Here is a 19774-nt window from a genome sequence, read left to right as displayed (position 1 = left end):
ATTCAGACATATAATGTACTTCAGATACATTATGTGATGACCGGGTTTCCGGACATCCTAAGTTGACATGCACGAAGTGTCATCTTATTCTGATACCTGATTAGCATATACTTCAGACACATTATCATAATGTATTCAACGGTGAATGAATTATAAACAAAATCAATTACACATAACATTTAATAGATAACAATTTCAATACCTATCATTTTACATATACATTTCATATACATCATTTGCATGTTAACATGTTATCTTACATTCTATCACAATCTCTTAAATGATAAATGCACTGAAACCAAGACTTAACTATTATCACCATCACCATCATCGTATCATTATCATATCATTATCATCATCGTATCATCATCATCAACAACATCTTTATCATCATGTTTTATTGATTTTTTTCTGGGGTGTTAGATAAACTCTAGCTATAAATAAAACCTAATCACAATATATCAATGTATGTCTATCTCTCTTGTCAGCATGTGTTACCGATACGAACTTTATGTGTAAACACGATACTTCCGGTCAAATAACCACCAAAACATTATGACCAACTTAACGTCCCACATAGAGGGCGCATCACAGCAGTATGTCGTCACTCAAATATTATTGACGTTGACAAATGGTGATATGAAACCGAGAAAAAAGTTGGACCAAATGTCACACTTTTAGCCAGTCGTGTTAAAGAGTGTTTTATCACACTATACAAGAAACAAATTTTGCTCAAGGAAATAATATTTCCCGAACCAATGCACTTTGTCAAATCAATAGATTGGTATAATAAGATAAATAAATCGCATACCAATGGTACCTGAAAGAAGTGACACAACTAATTTCGCTGAATATTTTCAGTTGGAATGTTCTTGTATATCCCTAATAGACAGAGCTACTTCTAAAGGAAATTCCCTTGTCGCGCCATATTTTAGGGGGATTTCCTTTCCATGTCAAAACTTATGAAATCAAGAAAACAATACATGTGTTTTAAATGCATTCCTAAAATACATTGTGTTAAATTGTCAGACGTAGGTTGCTTATAAATGCATTTTTTTAAAAGAGAGTAAAAGAGCGTTTCCCGAGAATGCTCGACCGTCCGTTCGCCGATTAGGTGTCGCCCGCGCTATTGAACATCCATCCTCGATACTCCAGAGTTTCCGATTACTTACGATCTTTACACCCCTGCACTATATCATAGTAAATTTGAAGGCAGCTCAGCGGAACAAATCGGAACCAAAAACAATGTGTGCAAAAAATACTTTGAAGACTACAGAGAGAGCGTCGCTCAACTTCAAAGCCATACAGTAAACCACAATGTACCGTTATACGGCTCTTTTAATGTGTACCGTTATACGGCTTTTTTAATGTGTACCGTTATACGGCTCTTTTAATGTCTATCAAAGGACTAAATTACCTGTTCTGTTGCTTCCATTTTTACTATGAGATAGTCCAGGGGTGTAGAGATCGTATGAGATCGGAACCCCTGGAGAATCGAGGATGTAGAACGTCATAAGATGCCTAGCCTAGGCTATAGGATATTAGAAACAAATCGTAGATCAATTTACTCATCTTATATCAAACAAATGTATCTATTTCGTTTAAAGATGCTCCACCGCTGACAAGTGGTATTTTTTTCGCTATCAAAAACAGGAACAGACGAATTAGTGTTTTTCTTTAGTTACAAAAGTGACTTACTTTACACCATTACTACCATTGAAAAGTTTGAGCTTCTAATTTTACTTTAAGTTAGAAATATGAAAAATAATTAATTGCATCCCGAAAAAAATCCGTGGCACTATATCCTATATAGAATGAAGTAATGATTGCACATGCACCAAAGGCGAAATGAATTATTTCATGTTATTTGTTGTGTTAATTAGGAATATATATACACGATTAAACTCCAGTTTTTGTTCAAATGGTGAATATCATTTATGCTCTGTCGGCGGTGGAGCATCTTTAAGCATTGGTAATCCACGTGTCCAAATTTATACTTATATACACAAACCATGATGATGAGGGCGACTTACACTAAAGAACATCTATTGTGTGAGGATCTATATACACAAACATGTAGTTTGGATAAAGACACATATGAAACCATAATTTATTAAAAAAAAGTGCATCAATGTATAATGTATGTAGTATGATTCCATGCAAACCGATGCAAGTTCGGTTTTTGTTCTGTAATGTTTTCATAATAACACATGTTAAATGATAATTAATAAATTAACGACCAGATAATACAAAACAAATCTTAATTAAAATAGACTTAAATTAAGTAGAAACACTGAAACACATACATATCCGTTCTTATACAAACTAATTCATCACATGAACCACAATGTAAATTACAAAGAAGATGAATCATATTAAGTGAATGTTTCAGAAAAAAATCATTTTAGAAATTATCACTATGACGAAGTCAAATGATAGTGTGCGAACGACTTAATGATTGCAAGATCAATATCATTGTTCACTTGGAACTCTTTATCTGAGGTAAAACTGCTCCATTGAAAGTCTTTTATACAATTTGTTTTGTTTTGGATCTACTCACAATTTTAAAACGTTCATTTTAAGTGTTAACATTTTGCAGACTTTTTTTCCAATTGAAAAGTCATTCGCATAAGCATGAAAAACCAAACCAAGCAAAACTTTACTCAATTATAGAGCTAATACTTGATCATCATGTAAATTAATGTTTAGGTTTGCATGTCTTTATGACCGAGACGATGTCAGAGAAACTTAAATGCGATTGTATGTTATAAAATGCTTATAGTTATATGTGCCGTAATTATCATATTCACAAATCAAGAAGAGCTTTTAATATGTCATTCACCATCAAAAAATTACCATTTTGAATATTACAACACTTGCGCATCGGTTTTAATTTTTTAAGTAAAAAAATAGTTCATAATGAATGTTGGCAGTATCTATGTCAAAAATGCAGTGAAATGAATATATACGGTCAAAGCACGAAGCCAAGCTGTGGTCTACAATCTCATTTCACATTTCACAATAGTATGAGTAATTGCAAAGTGACTCATACAGGTATGTTTTCATATAGACATGCATAAGGCATGAAAACTAGAACATTTACAGTGCACAATTTTTGTATTGTGACTAATGCTTATAAGGCATCATAAATGTCTGTCTGTCTATTTGAATAATTTTCCCAACTTTATTCATCAAACATGATGGTTTTCAATGTATTACAAAAAACAACAGCATGTCAAAAAATTTTGCCGAGTTATATATCTGTGTACTGTAAATCACTTTATTTCGCGTATACAATAGTCCTTTCCAAATACTAGGTTATCGACCCCTGTATTGCGGCTGTTTACCGCATGGGGGCGCTCCGCTGAAGTAGCGAGTTTCACTTCCGGTGGCTATGTTATGGCTTCACTGACAACGGCGACAATGGCTACCAAGACGAAGAAGTACTGCTATATTTGCAGTTTTGGGAAAGAACTATAAATCAACATTGGCTCCTACTGCCAATCGTGTATCTATTCATATCTTTTAAATTTAATTCACGTTCAAACTCCCTAATGTCATCCCGCGAAAATAGTTTTGTTTACAGCATTGTGTTTGTGTGGGATACCTACCCGCAAGGTTAATCTGTATTATGGAAAGACAGAACTAGAACAGGGGAAATACTGAGGTACCCAAACACACTGACCAAGGGGTAATGGACTACCAAGTGACCACTTTGGTTACGGACTTTCACCGCACAGTTTATTTATGGTAGAATGTCAGAGATCTTCAGCACTCAGGAAATCATCCTCTGATTTTCTACTAGCGGAGTGCAATGACGGGCACAGACTCGAAATTCGAATACCAATAATCCGTATGCCTTTCTGTCTATAAGAATGGGGTTTTTTCATATATAATTACTTTCAGAATTTCAATGTTGACAAACATTTTATTGACTAGCAGATCTTAAGTTCTTCACTCAAAGAAGCTCAAAGTTCGTACCGATTCACATCAGAGACCCGTGTGTATATAGAGAAGAGGAACTCTGGCTGGTTCCATGTTTGGTACATTGTGTCATCATCTAATTCCTTGATATCCATCATTCCCTTCTGAGTGTTCCATCGTAAGAAGCAACCTACAAATACACGAGTTATTCAGACAATGAGTAACTTCGTTCTTTAAAGATTTCGTTACTAGACAAATATGACTGGAGATCATAAATATCCAAACGATCAATTTAAAGAATGGAATTACTCGTTTTAAATCGATAAAGAAAGAATGGCTTTTTCTTAAATCTTCCATGGTAATGTTAGGTGAACAGGTATATCTGATGATTTGTTTTGGCTGAGCAGTACGAGTGTTGCAGATTAATAACCAACTAAAGTCTTAGAGTAAGGTTTGGATATGTTTGATAAATAAATGTTCTCTACCACTAGAAACAAATGATAATGAATATCTGTCTTTTCCCAAGTAAACACGGAAAATGTTTGTTTTTTTCTCTTTCTTGTGTTATTTAATTATACCTCGATTGGCTGTTTTAGACGAATTGGCTACCTATGGATACCAGAACAGCTTTAAAAAATATCAACTAAATACATTGTACGAACCTTTATGGTTGAGTGACTCAATATTATATTTCCCGTTACGCTCCCGGCATATAAACATCCGGGGAATAGGACGCTGAATTGATGTCATATGTTTGATGTCATCGTCACAACTCTGTAAATAGCAAAAGAACTGCATCAAAACAACCACACAGGTAATGTATCTTGAAAATTTAATAATCTTCAAATAGAACAATTCACTTACAATGTAAATCACATAATAAAAGGTAAATGGTATTGTCACTTACATTGTAAAGTTGACATATCCTGTAAATTGCCATATTTATTTTTGGTCAATGTGACAGGAACAGAATACGTGACATATATCAATGTTTTAGACAAAGAAACGTACAAAAAAAAAACTATATATTAATATAAATGTATTTCAACATTTTCAACCATATTTATCAAAATAACAACCGAAATAATATTACCTTAAGTTTCACATTTCCTGCCGATCCGATTGAAATATATCCATCTGTTGCCTTTGACATGATAGTCATCAAATATAATTCGTTATTACTGCCATCCTCTCTCCGAAAACCATGGTATACGTCCTGTGAGAACTGAACTGTAGATGTAAAGAAAAGAATAAGCATCACAAACACATAGTGTATAGCCATGGATAGACTGACCACCAGTCTCTAAAATATCAAAAATATCGCTAGATTTTTGTCTCTACTGCATGTTTGATTCTAGAATTTTCAAACTAGGGGGAGATAATTTATTAATAGAATTAAGCTGAGAAAGTATTATTAAAAACTTAGGGTTTGGTGACCCGCCATTCACGTAAAGAATTCCTTATATTCTACATAATAAACTTTGGTCCGGGATGGAAATAATGCTTTTGTAATGATATTGCTACAAACTACTTTGAACATCGTTCTTCGGATTTCATTTCAAGGACAAGTTGTACACTTTTAAACCTGTGTTTTCGTATGCTCGTTGGTCATTTGGCTGTCATACGTGACAGAATATACATCGTTTAAGTCATGGTAACGTCACACAAAATGTCCACTGCTTGTGTAACTTAAATTTGATGGTGTTTGTCAGACTAGAAACGTTATTAAAAGTCGGGAAGCAATGTACGTGAAGGTGATGATATGTATATGTACTTACACCTGGGGTCGTCAGTACTTGGAAGGTTTGCCAGGGTTAGTTGTTCGGGTCTATCTTCCCTCACACACAGATACATCTGGTGACCTGCGGTGTAATGCGATATCCAGCATTTGTCTTTACCTCTCCATTCAAGGTTATAAATAATACTGAATGGACGGACTAACTTCCGTATTATTCTGGCTGTAAAGCTTGCCACTGTATTCGCACCTGTAATGTATAAAGGAAATATTATCAATTATGAATCGATGTTAGCATAAAAATCTATTGTTATAGCATCATATCTTCCACCTATTAATAAATACACCTTATTTGTTTTGCTTATTTTTTCTATCGTTTTTCAGGTGTTTGTTTTTTAAGCTTTTGTGTTTTCCAGCTACGACTTTCGTGAATTTTCTCGTGTTATATTCTTTGTAATTCCCATCAGAATGTGCACATACAGTGTATCTAGATGAACAATAAAATGTCATTGTTTAAGACAATGGAAACGTTATATCATTTGACGCCGATAGCAAGCGTTTTCAAGAGTACCAAACACAGGTACATTAAAATATGACCATCATGTAGAACAATTTTAATGAGATATTATAAAGGTACATGAATTCTGCATTTTTCAAATCATGTTTAATGAGCTATAATACTCACCATCTTCTTCAATGAAATCAAACTGTATTTCGATTTCCGTGAAAATAATAACATCTTCCTGTTCCGTATGACTATGACGCTCGATTGTCTGTTGAGGACAAAACACTGTTAGTATCATTGATTAATTTATCAGAACAAGCTCCTAATGGGAATAATTCACGTACCACGTGATACTCGAAAACATTTGAGCGGGACTATTGTATCTATTTGTAATGGAATGACGATGTACGATGACGTCCCACGCTAACGTCGTTTAAACGGAAACATAACAAAGAGTAACTTTCAATCACCACTGGAGATACTAGTACCGCACAAACGTTATCGGGTATCACATGGTACTTGCTACACTCGCCTTGTACTAAATAACGGCAACTGTTTGATCGCTTTGTACTTAATATCGTTAATTATTTTATACCTTAATTGCAAAAATGGCTTTTTGTGAAATTATTGATTCGCAGTTTCACATATAATACTATGTTGCTTTATTTTTCTTGTGGAATTTCAATTCATAATGCCATTATTATCAATAAAACATTAAAGCTCTTCAAACTGTTATCCGTCAGAAAGGGTCCCACCCCCGTTAAAATGAACCTTAGCAGCAGTAAATGAGGCATAACGGCACAGCTCAAGGTCTTGAACAATTATAAAATTAGAACCAATAAGAAATGGTTCGTTTTTGTAGTCCTTAAAATCCCTAGCATGTACCATTTTTAAATCGAATTGGAAAACAAACCAGATGATGTTTATAGTAGATATCAGCTTTTATTGGTTGTTACGCTCTTTCAAAACAATTTCCATCATATCCACTACCGATGTTCTTTGAAATCAGAATATGTTTTTACTATTCACGGGTCACAACATACTTGCAATAATAACTTTGCATACCTCTTAAACTAAGTTATGCAGTTTTTCCAAATATTTTAATATTTTCAATGAATTTGGACATTTATGTTATTTTATATTGCTTTAGAGGTCACTGTATCCATAGGAAAACTACTGTCCAGCTATTTTACATGTAATTGCAGAACAATAGGAACCATATACGGCCGGATAAATCTGAACAGAGAAGTGCATAGTGATTACACTATAGGCTTTGTTTATTCAGACGAAATGTTTTTTTCTAATTGGAAAACTAGTTTGACTTGTAATATAACACCATGCAGTGAAGATTAAACATGATATATGTAATCACAACTATTTCATTATGAGGACATTATTTGGAGAGTCCTTTCGCTTAAGAAGACATGTCATTGAGATATATTTACCAACGAATGTCTTCTTTCCATTCGTAAGAACTCCTGCAATTTGGCAAATACTTGAACATGATCTAGATGATGCAATTTGTCCCCATTCACTCTCAGAAGCCGATCTCTGTTCCTGAATCAAAAAAAAATACTGCAGTCGTTAATGAACTGATCCAAACTTAGTGTAAAGTCAAAGGCATATCTTTACCACAAAGGCATCAGTACTAAGTCGCACAAACATATTTTGATTGTTTTGATGACTATAAACCAAATTATTTCATTTTTGACTAAATTTGGCGTATCATCCAGATGATCAGAATTTGCAAAAAAAATAATCGTTTAGAAAATTGCAACAATATCGCTGTGATTTAAAAATCGTTTAATAACTGATTACTGTATCATTTAGAAACGAAATAGTTTCTATGTATATATTATTGCTTAAATCATTCTTCAAAATATCAGGTATTCGACATATAATTGTTATGTGGCATGAGGTAAACTGTATATACACGTATATTCACAAATTAAGCAGAATTTTAAATCCATTTCCATATACATTCTATTTGTACTTGCTAGGCATTTTCACTGTAGGCAAATACGAGCTAACTCGCCCATAGAATATAATCTTAGAGGAATTGCTCATTTGAAGGATTGATTGTCAATTTTGTTGCATTGTACTCGTGCAAATGAATGATACTGCGATGCTACATGCACGAGATTAACTTTCTTCATCAGTTACACTACGCTGAACAGCCGCCATTGTACCAGTGTCAGTTCTTCTCTGTCACCAAGGCAACACAAAATGTAGTTCCGAAAATAACTTCATTCTTTGTGCGTTGTTACGATAAAAAACGGAGATTTTGAAATATTGTTTTTATATATTCAAGAATTAATGGCTTTAAATTTTTCATAAAACATTATTATGTAGCTTCAAATACAAAAATTGCTGCGCAGTACTAGCAGTGCAGTCAATGTTGTAATCCGGTCGCTCGATTGAGCAGGGTCCGTTTCGAAGAAAATGACGATTGTGGTGAAAATGCTGAATAGTTGGTATCTAAACATAATCAAACCTTTTAAAACTCAATTTATAATTTGTTATGGAATTAACTGAATGTTGTACCGTTTCACATATATTGTACACATTAAACTATTTGCGTTCGATTATGCCTACTAGGCTATGCGATGAGTGGTGAACCTCACTGCGTTCGGTCCTAACATGACGCTAACCCAAATTACACTTTTTGAAGATAACATTGTTAAAATTTTCTTACGTGTGCTTGAATTAAGATATCTCTCTAAACATTAAACAAATAAATGCTACAACGGTAGGCCTAGGCCACATCGCAGAAAGTTCGTTCAAAACTGAAGCGGCGTAAAACTACAATGTAGGTCAAAATGTAAACAATGTCAAAATGTATTCTCACGCCGGTCAGAGGTCAGCACGTGACCAAGCATCTTCATTGGGAAATGAAGTGATCGGAGTTTACTGGAATCCATACAAGCATGGTTAACATCAAAACGAAATCCAATCCCTATATGTACTTTGAATTTTTGCTGAATTCATTCATTCAATGCGAAACAATTTATAAATATATAAACGTAGGAATACGTACTTGATTCGAAAACGATTCTGAAATTCTGGAGATGATTCACCTAGGAAATGACCGTTCAATCGAGACTCGAGAAGGACCCAATCTGATTCGTTATGCAGATGGGAGGTCCGAAGAACAGGATGAGAGTTGCAATGACATACTTGCTGTATGTGAAATATAAAAATTCAAATGTCAATACAAAGCCATAATCACCATCATATTCATATTAGAGTAAAGAAATATGGAAAATACTCTTTTATAAATGCCCTCGGTGAGGATTCGAACCCAACGGCTCTTTTTCCGCGAAGAATAGAAAAAAAATCCTTCAATAGGACTCCAGGGGTTGACCCGATAGCTCTCCCGACTGGGCCAAATATACTTTTCCATGAGTTGAGTCCACACTCCTTTTCAAAACCCTACCCCTACTAAATGCATTGGGGTGTGTATCAAAAAAAAAGAAAGACACACTGAGTCGTTCCTTTTACATTAGATAAACATATCCCGTTCATAATTATCTGAATCATTCACTTCAAATGGAAATAATTTGTTTAATTTTATGTTCCCTTTTAAAATGATCAACATTTCATTTAGTTTTAATTTACATCAAAGTTATTAAAATCGCAATTTATATGCTGTAGGCATAACATGAATAACCATACTAAAGTATCATTCATAATTGAGAGTTAAAACGTCACCTTTGTAGCTGTATCGTCATCCTGAGTATTTTTTCTTTTTTGCTTTTTCGGTCGGGTCCTGTTGTAGTACATTGTACTTCTTGGCTGTTCCATTTCTCTTAACATATTAGCGGCATCCATTTCATCAAAGGAAATCGCTTTATCTTCGATGATATCACAGCTCTCATTTCTGTGTATCTTGGGAACACACGTCCCTCCCGCCATTGGTCCATTTTTCATTAATTTGGTTGGGCTATATGTATTATCTTCTATACCTTCAGATCCGGTATATCCGGTACAGTTCTGTAGAAAAACACAGCAAGATAGAGGGATGTATTATTAAAACAGAACATTATTGACTATATAGGAAAAACATTAAAAGAGGATATGAGATGTATTTACTAAACCTACATGGTTGTATTTTTAAATGACCTATAAAATGGCATCCCCTCTGTATTTTAGATATTGTTATTTAATGGCTTAATTGATATGAGAACACAAACAAACAAGGAAACAGATAAATAAGTCTTATGTCGTACACAAAATAGTTTTTTATAGTTAGATTTGAATCTACTAGTATAGTACCGACAGTGTTATTCATATACACGTATAAGCATACATTTCACATCTAAAGCCATAGGTATACCATGGAAGAATATTTACAAAGATTTCCATATAAAATTATTTTTTTATGGGAGGATAATTCCTGAGCCGATTTATAATTGATTCAGAAAACATTATAAAATTCGACACTAACCGCGGCAGCCAAGCCGTCGCTATTTAAAAGAATTTAAAAAAAAACACTTTTTTAAAAATACTACTAAAATGACAGACATTACAAACATTAAATTGTGACATCGTTGACTCAGTGACACTTCTGTTCAAATATATCCTACCATCTGATAGTGTCCATGTGTGGTCTTTCGTTTACAGCATCTCTCTGAACCTTCACTACACTGTATCGGTCTATGGGAAACACTGATGTTATTTATAATATCTCCAGGTAACGAGCTATCGTCTTCACAGTTGTTATGCTGTGAGGAGGAGGAATATTCTGATGACATTGAATCGAATTCATTAGAACGATCGAATGACGAACTCGGCGTCAATTGAACTAAACTTCCGTAATCGGAATCTGTGGTGGAGCTCTGTGATGAAAATAAATCGTTTTTGTATTCGGTTGGAGAATCCAAAGTCTGAAAAGAATAAAGGCAAGTGTTATAATTGTACATATCTAACCTATATATAAAATAAATTTATGATTTATATAGAGCACGTTGAAGGACATGTTTGAGATATATGATAGGAAATATACAAAATAAGGTAGAAATCATAATCTATATATCAATGTTTCATTATCATAGTTAACATACATCTTCGTCTTCGTAGGTGGTCATGGTGCCTTTTAATCAAAATCTGTATGATGTTTAGAAGAAAATATCACTCTGTTTATAAATCAGATAGTCGAGATAGTTACGGTAAAACCACCAACACGTGCTTGTATACAGGAAGGAAATAACATTTAGCGTAATCGAGTACATTTCAAATACTAAATAAAATATATGCACCAAAGCAATATAAATGATAAAATGTGGATATACTTAAAAATCCCAAATTAACGTGAGACTAGCACAATTGAAATATCTGATGGATACACTGGAAAATTGATATAAAAAATACCAATCAATATTCATTTTACAAAAGAAAAAAAGGAATTTTAATTTTCCAAAACGTCACTAACATCCTGCTATAAGAACGGTAACACATGTTCATTAGTCATATATTTCCTGATGTTATTATGCAATACATGTACATATGTTTGTGATTCTTTTTTTTATTTGTTTGTTTTATTAATATCATTTTTTTTAAAGTATTTATTTATTTGAAAATAACATGTGCATGTTGCTACTCTTGTTTCGATCTAGTTACTTACAGCCGAGGAAATAGCTGTAAAATGGATGACAAAATTAACAGTAACAATATTTTACATAATGATATGAGTCATGACTTTACACAAAATGTGATTACAACGTAAAGATATCTTAGTAAATATGGTTACAATGGTAGCCATGACCAATTATAACCTATCGGTTAATGGATCACTTTAAAATCTTATTAAAATGATGACGGGTTAAACAGGGATGTCAATTTTCTATTTGGTTAATTTTTAACGATATCAAATTGTTGGTTCGTTTATAGAAAAAGTCCGAGACCGATTGACACATTAACACATTTGTTCTAAAGGTTTCGTCAACAAGAGCATGATGAAGAAGTTATATCAGTATTCGCAAAGAGTATGCAAAAATATGAACTCAATACGAATACCTGCATGATGTGGGACTCTTCATTAATTGATGAATCATGAAATCGCTATTGCTCTTTTTGGCAGGTAAAATAATTAGCAAAATTACTTTTCGTCATTTCAACTACACACAGTCTACATTCATGGCCGAAAACGTAGCAGAGGGGAAAATAGTTAACAAATGAGGTTATCATTTAGCCTACATCCGTGATTAAGGCTTATTTTATTCCAGACGGAGGTACATCGTACAATTCTTATAATGTGATATAAACATTTGTCTTGTCGATATGGTATCATTGTTCGATGTTGACATCGTCATAAGTAACATCCCCTCAATGCTGTGTCCTGTATAAACATTATGTACATTCACTCTACATGGGTTAACTTAGATAGCACTAGCCATACGTTTAAATGTGGCACGTACACAGGAAGACAATGCTTGACACTGTCAGTGTAATCTGATTAACGTTCATTGACAACAACTATAAACACGTGTTATCTATATTTATTAATATATGAATATTTTAACAAGGAAGAACAATTAATTCCATTTTAGAAATAATTGTACATTAACAGTGGCAGTACATGTATCTATGAACTGCATTACAAAGTTATTACTACTGTACCTATACTGTTGTCATATCAAACGTAGATTTGGATTAGAACACCCATATCAGTAAAAAGTGTTTTAGTCAAAAATGCTAAGAACACCAGTAGAAAGTCATTTTAAGCAGATATGGGCTTAGATGGAAATGTTGAATTCTGTACTAGTGTTTTGTGCAAAACCCCTGAAATAAAATAACATAACATGCTTCTACAACATTGCTCATGCTGTAGTTTACATTTAAAAAAAGACACAAAAATGTCAAAAAGAATATAACAACTTATTTCCCCAAAAGATAAAAAAAAACATTAATAGCTCGTTTTTGGTGGACGTAGGATAGAATATGACCAGACCAGCGCCATTCGAGTGCGATAGACCGCGATGTAAATAAAACGATATAATTAGAATTTATATCAATCGACTGTAATAACCTAGAGATAAATATACCATGATAAAAGATAATATCAATGACATTTCTTAACGATGTGTTCATGCTGAAAGATATCAACTAGCCATTCTTTTTTATGGGATTTTGCCGTTTTTAGGTTTGAGATTCGAGTAAGATATGTATAAAAGCATCATATAATTATGAGAATCAACTTAACTAAATGATTGACTTGAACGCATGTGTATACAATACATTAATGCATGTATAACAACGCCAAATGTATGCCTTTTGTATAAAACACGCACCTTTATGACTTTTTAGGATATGATTGTGACATTGAAGTAACTTACCACATCAAAGTCCAACGATCCGAGTTTTGTGAACCCCTCCATCTTGAAATATGTTTCCAGCTAGCATTCAGATTATGTTCGGTTCTGCTGTAGGAGAATACAGGGAAATCTAGGTCAGTAAACGATCTGTCAAGCATACACATTTTTACATTGTGTAGTATTGACTATGTCGTCTGCTCTTAACATGCATTATCATATAATCTAATCTCCATTCATTTTTTTAAACTACAGTTATGTTAAACGATCCATTACTCGCTCAGACCATATATTTGTCGATTCATTTAACACATATTATATCATATATATATATATATCAATTGTTTTAACGTTTGAATGGTCATATGAAAATTTGGGACTTAAATCTACTGTCGAGGGCATAATTATATTAGAACCATTTCATTAATTACATATTTCTAAAATTACTTTAATCATTGCTTGTGTATAATTAAACCTTCAACATTTGTATTGATATATATATATAGGTATATTTTGATATTTTGATTATGGGTTTTGCTGAATGTTTTTCATTTAGGATATACGTCGATGTTACACCTAATCATCCCTAAACATTTGTAATGGAATGTTTTAAATGTTTGATTTGGAAGAGTTCATATGCGTCTTCGGGGGTAAAAAAGTTAACCTTGTTTAATGGGCCACTACCTTTCCGGAGCAAAATTTATAGGTTTCTTAAAAACATTAATAACAAAAGAAAATATATATCGATGGCTTAAGATGAGGTTACAACACCAAACATATGCAAGATTTCCTGTCTAATGTACGATAACAGTGGAAATTCATTTCGCTGTTTTGCCGTCTGGCGCAGTGATAGTCAACTACCGCGCGGCATTTAGGACGACGGCGGGAAACATAAAACGACCCGCGTTATGAAAATTAACATTTTATTTATTCTAATTAAACAGTTCTGAAGGTGGTGATAAGTGTGCTAGTAAACGTATAGTTAATAACTTCTGCGACTCTACAAAATTATTGATCTCGTTTCACATTCCTATTTCAAAAATTAAAAGCCGTTTCGGAAAGGTAGTGGCCCTTTAATGGTACACTATACACATTGTGGAAATGTCAACAAAATAGTGAAAGACATATAGCCTTTCCAATAACTACAGGGTTTTTTCAACTAGTGTCAGCGCAATACACTTTTCGCACTGAAAATGTTCTGCAGTGTAATGGTAAGTAAAATCTTTCTTATTATTTTTCCTGGTGTTAAATATTAGTTAAGTTTAACTTTTTTGCCATCTTAAATTACTTAGACTTTAAAGAGACTAGTGCAAGTGCCATATTAGATTAATTCAATTTTTATATCCATACAAAGATAATAAAAATAAATATTTTATATTTTTATTATATAAAAACACTTTTTTATTATAAGGTTTGCCTTCATGGATTCAACGCATAAACGTTTATGTGTAAATCATATAATTTTAATTACTCCTATATCGTTACAAAACGGATCCTTAAACACATCGAGTAACTCCATGTGGATTGACTCATCACCTCGCAATAATCGTCAAAAACTTTCCATTAACAAACAAAAGTTATTTAATTCACACCAGACATGTGTCTTCTACATAAACGCATCATCTTGTTTGCCTCGCTCCATTGGTTGTTTACCCAAAACCGAAACCTGAAACTTCAGAGGTCACATGCTAATATTGTATGAAATCCAATTGAATTGGAAAGGTTGGTTTTAATGAAAATATAACTTCCGCCTAAAATATCGTATTTGTATCGTAATATTTCCTTTTTGTGACTCATAATAACGGAAATAACCACATCGTTCTATCGATAAAGAATGTGTCTAAACAAGTATGTGTTAAGTTGGAATATGTTCCTCATTGGCATCATTTGTTTTTATTTTATATACTAAGTTAGAACGGAGGATTATGGAGTTTGACGAAATAGTTTGTGTTAGGTTTCAGAGATTTACTGGTGGGTTTTATTTTTCTAAGCTCTATATAGCCAGTTAGTACGAAGGATTATGGACTAAGGAGATCGACTGATTTTATCTTCGCTATATATAACAATTTTATACGGAGGACTAGACTAAACTAATGCCAACCAAAGCAGATAGTACATGTTGGCTGTATGATGCAAAATGAATACTAATTCATTTCCATCAGTGATTCTTTGCAGTTGTTTCCTTTATCAAGATTTTACAGTTTATATTAGCTGATTTTTTCCCATCAGAATGTATATACTAGATTATATCTCCTAGTTTGAAACTAAGTTTAGAATCACACATGTCGCAGACACAAAATTATCAAGCCACATTTCATAGATATTTTATATTCTAGAAACAACTGCTGGTCTGTCTAAATGGCGGATTAAACTATTTTGGTAGTAATCAAACATTACGAAGTGTTGCAAATATCTTTATTTCCATCCGATTGTATTACACATCAGTCGAGGGCGCGTCTCTTCTAGCAAAACAATCAAAACTGGTATCGGACAAGCAGGAAAGATACCCATCGGTCCATTGGTCAAACAGAAATGCTTGTCCACGGGCACAGCTCATGTAATGTTATTAGGCCTAACCATAGGGATGTGTGCATTATATAATGTCAAAATTAGAATATTAAATGTATTACTCCAAGCCTCTTTCCAGTAGAAACAAATCAGGCGCCAGAGTCTTGATATTCGGAATATGCAAATGTGATTAACGATTCTCAAACTTTATAGCGTTTGCTTCTCCTCTACTCTATTTAGTCAAATCATTCGAATATTTTTCAGTGGGTGTATCTGGCATATCAATCTCATAATTCTAGCCACGTTTTGTAAAATGTTCTTTTATTTATTTAAAATAAAAACAAATTCCGTGTTGTATATACATATATTGTATATATTTCATAAGATTTTTTTATTTTCCATAAACTTTTATTCTTTTTGGCCAATATATCGATCTTTTATCATAATTAAACATGCCTGACATGTGACCAGCATTCAATTGTATCTTTGTGAATTAATGTTGATTAATCAATAAACTCATCGTAAGGTGTTTAGTAACCACCAACCCACCCACCACCACCCCCCCCCCCACCACCACCCCCACATGCCCCCGCCACATTAAATTCAAGTCTGTAATTTGTGCCATATTTACCCTCAATATATCAGGGATTGCTATCACTATCGCTTTATTTACCCCAGGATAGTGTTATATTACAAATAAGGAGAAAAAAATAACCATTGGCAGGCCTGTAAAGATATTAAAATTTACTGAGAGGGACCGAGCTTTAAAGGCCTACAGTATACTGTAATGTTATTACCTTGATACAACGAAGGACTAAACTACCTGTTTCATCTAGTGTCACACACATACAATGTAGCCAATAAAGATGCTTAGACATTAGTATATGGTGAACATAACGGTAATAATACATGTAATCTATGAAATATCAAGCATGGGCTATCATTAACCAAACACTCCGCTGAAATGAAAAAAAAAAATAGTGATGGTAAATGACATTTCTGTTTAGTGTTAGCTTTCAGTTTGACAACAGTTAAGAATTGGGGATTTCTAATGTTATCCATGCTATCACAACGTTCATAGATATTTAAACGCATACGGCAACTCATTGTTCACATTCTAGAGTACACGGGACAAACTACACCGCTCCTACGAAGGCTGAATTCTGTTATGTATTGAACAGGACCATTGCTCATCGGCCAAAACCATTTACACTGGGCGATTTATGACACATTTTGGTTTATATAACAGATTGATGAATACGTGTTATCACTTTATATTGAATTTTACCCTATACTGAAGAATACCACAGTTACCTACAACAAACCATGATATTGAAGTGACAACACTGACCACGAGAGACGCTGATATGGAGGAAAATCAATTAAAGTACGATACGGGTGACAAAGACATCTACACTAAACCTGCTCGACAACTATAAACCGCTTTATTTCCGATACAATGTTTCGTGCCTTTGTCATTGCGAACACATAACTAACTGGCCATGGACTCTTACTGATACTATTGATTCCATATATCCATTTGTTAGAAACTCTGTATATCAAGAGAATGAAGTGGTTTACAGTGTAAAATTGGAGCATACTACACTTTGTGTAGACACCAGTAGATCCTGTTATCATGTTAATCAACAGGTGGGATGATAAGTGGATGTATCATATGAAATGATTATCATTTGTAAAATAATTTACTTACATATACAATGTATTTAAAACGAGATTAATAAAAATCATGATATGAAACGTAGGCGTCTGCATTACCTTTTAGGTTTTACTTTCGGTTTCGCACCCATAAATACCTGGAAATTTCCTATAATTTATCACGTTGTTGGTGTGTATAAACACACAATATTATTGACGTTCACGTATGTACTCGACGCCCTTTTGGCGAAGTGACACAAGTGTGTTTGTTGATAGTCGACGATTTTATTGGTGGAGTTTCGACCTTATCTAGTATGGGGCTGAAAGGTCATTCGATAGGGATACACTTAAACGTTCAATGACATATAGCAACAATGTTACCGACTTGACCTATAGGACATGTGTGTTTACACATTCTTGGTATATATATCAAACTGTTAATCCATTTAATTTTACAGTATGTACAGAACATTACCAAGAGTGTAGCATTTTGTTTTATAATGAAGATTAAAAAAACCGTTCCTTTTCGAAACGGAGGTGTTTGACATATCTGTTAAGTTTATACTGTATATAACGCGAAATAGTTTCATAATAGAAATTAGGAATATTTTTTATGAATTATCGCTAGTTCAATATTACAATAGTAGTCGTGTAATGATTTAAACAATGTGGTGAAATAATTCCAGGGTATGATAAGTAGGTATGTAACACTCTCGCATTACAAGAAAGTTTAATTATGACCGTGACGTTGGTTTTATTGTATCTTGGTTATTGTAATCAGAAATATCGTTTTCGAATATGTTTTAAACGTGTATATTATTGATAACAATAAATTACGTTGACATGTTATCTTAACGTTGACTTGTGATACCGTATCGGTTACATTGTTCAAGGACAAAAGAGATCGATCTTTTTCGTATTGAATGTTATTAAACAGTGGTCATAAAGTGTGTCATGAATGTGATTTTGTAAGCAGGATATGCCTTTGTTTCTACCATCTTAAAAATCACCAGTTAATATGCTAGATATTACATTAAAATTGAACAAAATAATAATATAATTTGATGGAAAAGAAGAGACTAAAAAAACGATAGTAAGTAATAAAACCATTGTATGTATAATATTTCTCATGTCAACAAAGTACAAAATGTATGATAGTAACGGCACATACTGATTATAATGCATTATATGTTGCCAATTAAAACCAAATAGACCCTACAAATGTGATCAAGGGAGACAATTTAATTTCAATGAGTATTTCATTTAATAAGGTTATTTATATATTCATTGTTTTATATACATAGCTAGGCTTACAATAATTGTCGATGAATCGTTTGAAATCACGAAACAAACACAGTTTGATAAGCATGGCGTCCTATATCGTATCACATAACTTCATATATTATACACCATACGGTTTGTCCTATGTTTGACATGACTAGGTCACGTGAAACATCCATATTGACTATTCTACAGCATGCTATACTACTACATCAGATATAACCTGATCTATTCTACGAAGCGAAACACTTTTTTCCTGCTAATAAGCAATATACTTACCATTTGTTGTACAAGATGAAATAAAATGGAGTATTCCCTGAAACGTACTTCTTTCAACACTGATCAACATCTATTCATAGATCTGTGGGAATTCCACATTCCGCTATATATATTCGCCTACAAAATCCACAAGGATTAGCCAGACATGTAACCTGTCGCTAATGTAAACATATATCAGGTGTTTGTCCTTTTTACCTAAGATACGGTACAGATATAACCGGAACGCATATGATGTAAATAAAATTATGTTTTTATGATGATATTGCAACCATGCTATTTTACTCTGTACTTATCAATCAGTGACGTCACTGTAAGTAGTGTATACAAAGTACTGTACATAAGGAATGACAGTGTTTGTTGTGAATTGAACTGAACCTAGTAATGTTAACCTAGCTAATACGTATATTTTGTATGTAACACTATTGTTGTGAACCGTAGATGTAATGACGTCACCGATATGTATATATTTATTCATTGTACTTATTATGCATAATATTACATTTCGCATTGCATTATTATTGTACAGTTTTTTGAGAATTTATAACAATTTTGTTTTTAAACTTTAATTTATTTTGA

At 33.2% G+C, this 19774-nt stretch overlaps 1 protein-coding gene across 3 annotated transcripts; it reads right to left on the bottom strand.

Annotated features, from left to right (window-relative positions):
• Positions 1–350: 350 nt before the first annotated feature.
• LOC138308302 (uncharacterized) lies at positions 351–19356 on the bottom strand. 3 transcript variants are annotated; one of them, XM_069249294.1, is made up of 11 exons: positions 19199–19356; positions 13499–13585; positions 10751–11050; positions 9876–10157; positions 9202–9344; positions 7610–7721; positions 6345–6432; positions 5703–5909; positions 5018–5154; positions 4587–4698; positions 351–4114 (listed from the first exon to the last, which is right to left on the bottom strand). In XM_069249294.1, exons 2-11 carry the CDS (start codon positions 13538–13540, stop codon positions 3969–3971), a joined length of 1569 nt encoding a protein of 522 aa, XP_069105395.1. In that variant the 5' UTR covers positions 13541–13585; positions 19199–19356; the 3' UTR covers positions 351–3968. The 3 variants fall into 3 exon arrangements, with proteins under 3 accessions (XP_069105395.1, XP_069105396.1, XP_069105397.1); XM_069249295.1 differs by lacking the exon at positions 19199–19356 and having other exon boundaries at positions 13499–13607; XM_069249296.1 differs by lacking the exons at positions 13499–13585; positions 19199–19356 and adding an exon at positions 11228–11351.
• Between the last annotated feature and the right edge of the window lie 418 nt (positions 19357–19774).

Source organism: Argopecten irradians, chromosome 14 (genome assembly GCF_041381155.1).
Source record: "Argopecten irradians isolate NY chromosome 14, Ai_NY, whole genome shotgun sequence".
NCBI classification, from domain to species: Eukaryota; Metazoa; Mollusca; class Bivalvia; order Pectinida; family Pectinidae; genus Argopecten; species Argopecten irradians.
Note: the sequence above shows the minus strand (reverse complement) of the source record. Positions and strands in the feature narration are given on the sequence as shown.

What these genes read in the sequence shown, in the direction of transcription:
- LOC138308302 (XM_069249294.1), bottom strand. Translation starts at nt 13,540, where the DNA reads ATGGAGGGGTTCACAAAACTCGGATCGTTGGACTTTGATGTG. An exon ending in GATCGTTGGACTTTGATGTG is followed by an intron (nt 11,051 to 13,498) that starts GTAAGTTACTTC and finishes TATTCTTTTCAG; the next exon opens with ACTTTGGATTCTCCAACCGA. An exon ending in TGAGTCACTCAACCATAAAG is followed by an intron (nt 4,115 to 4,586) that starts GTTCGTACAATG and finishes GTGTATTTGTAG; the next exon opens with GTTGCTTCTTACGATGGAAC.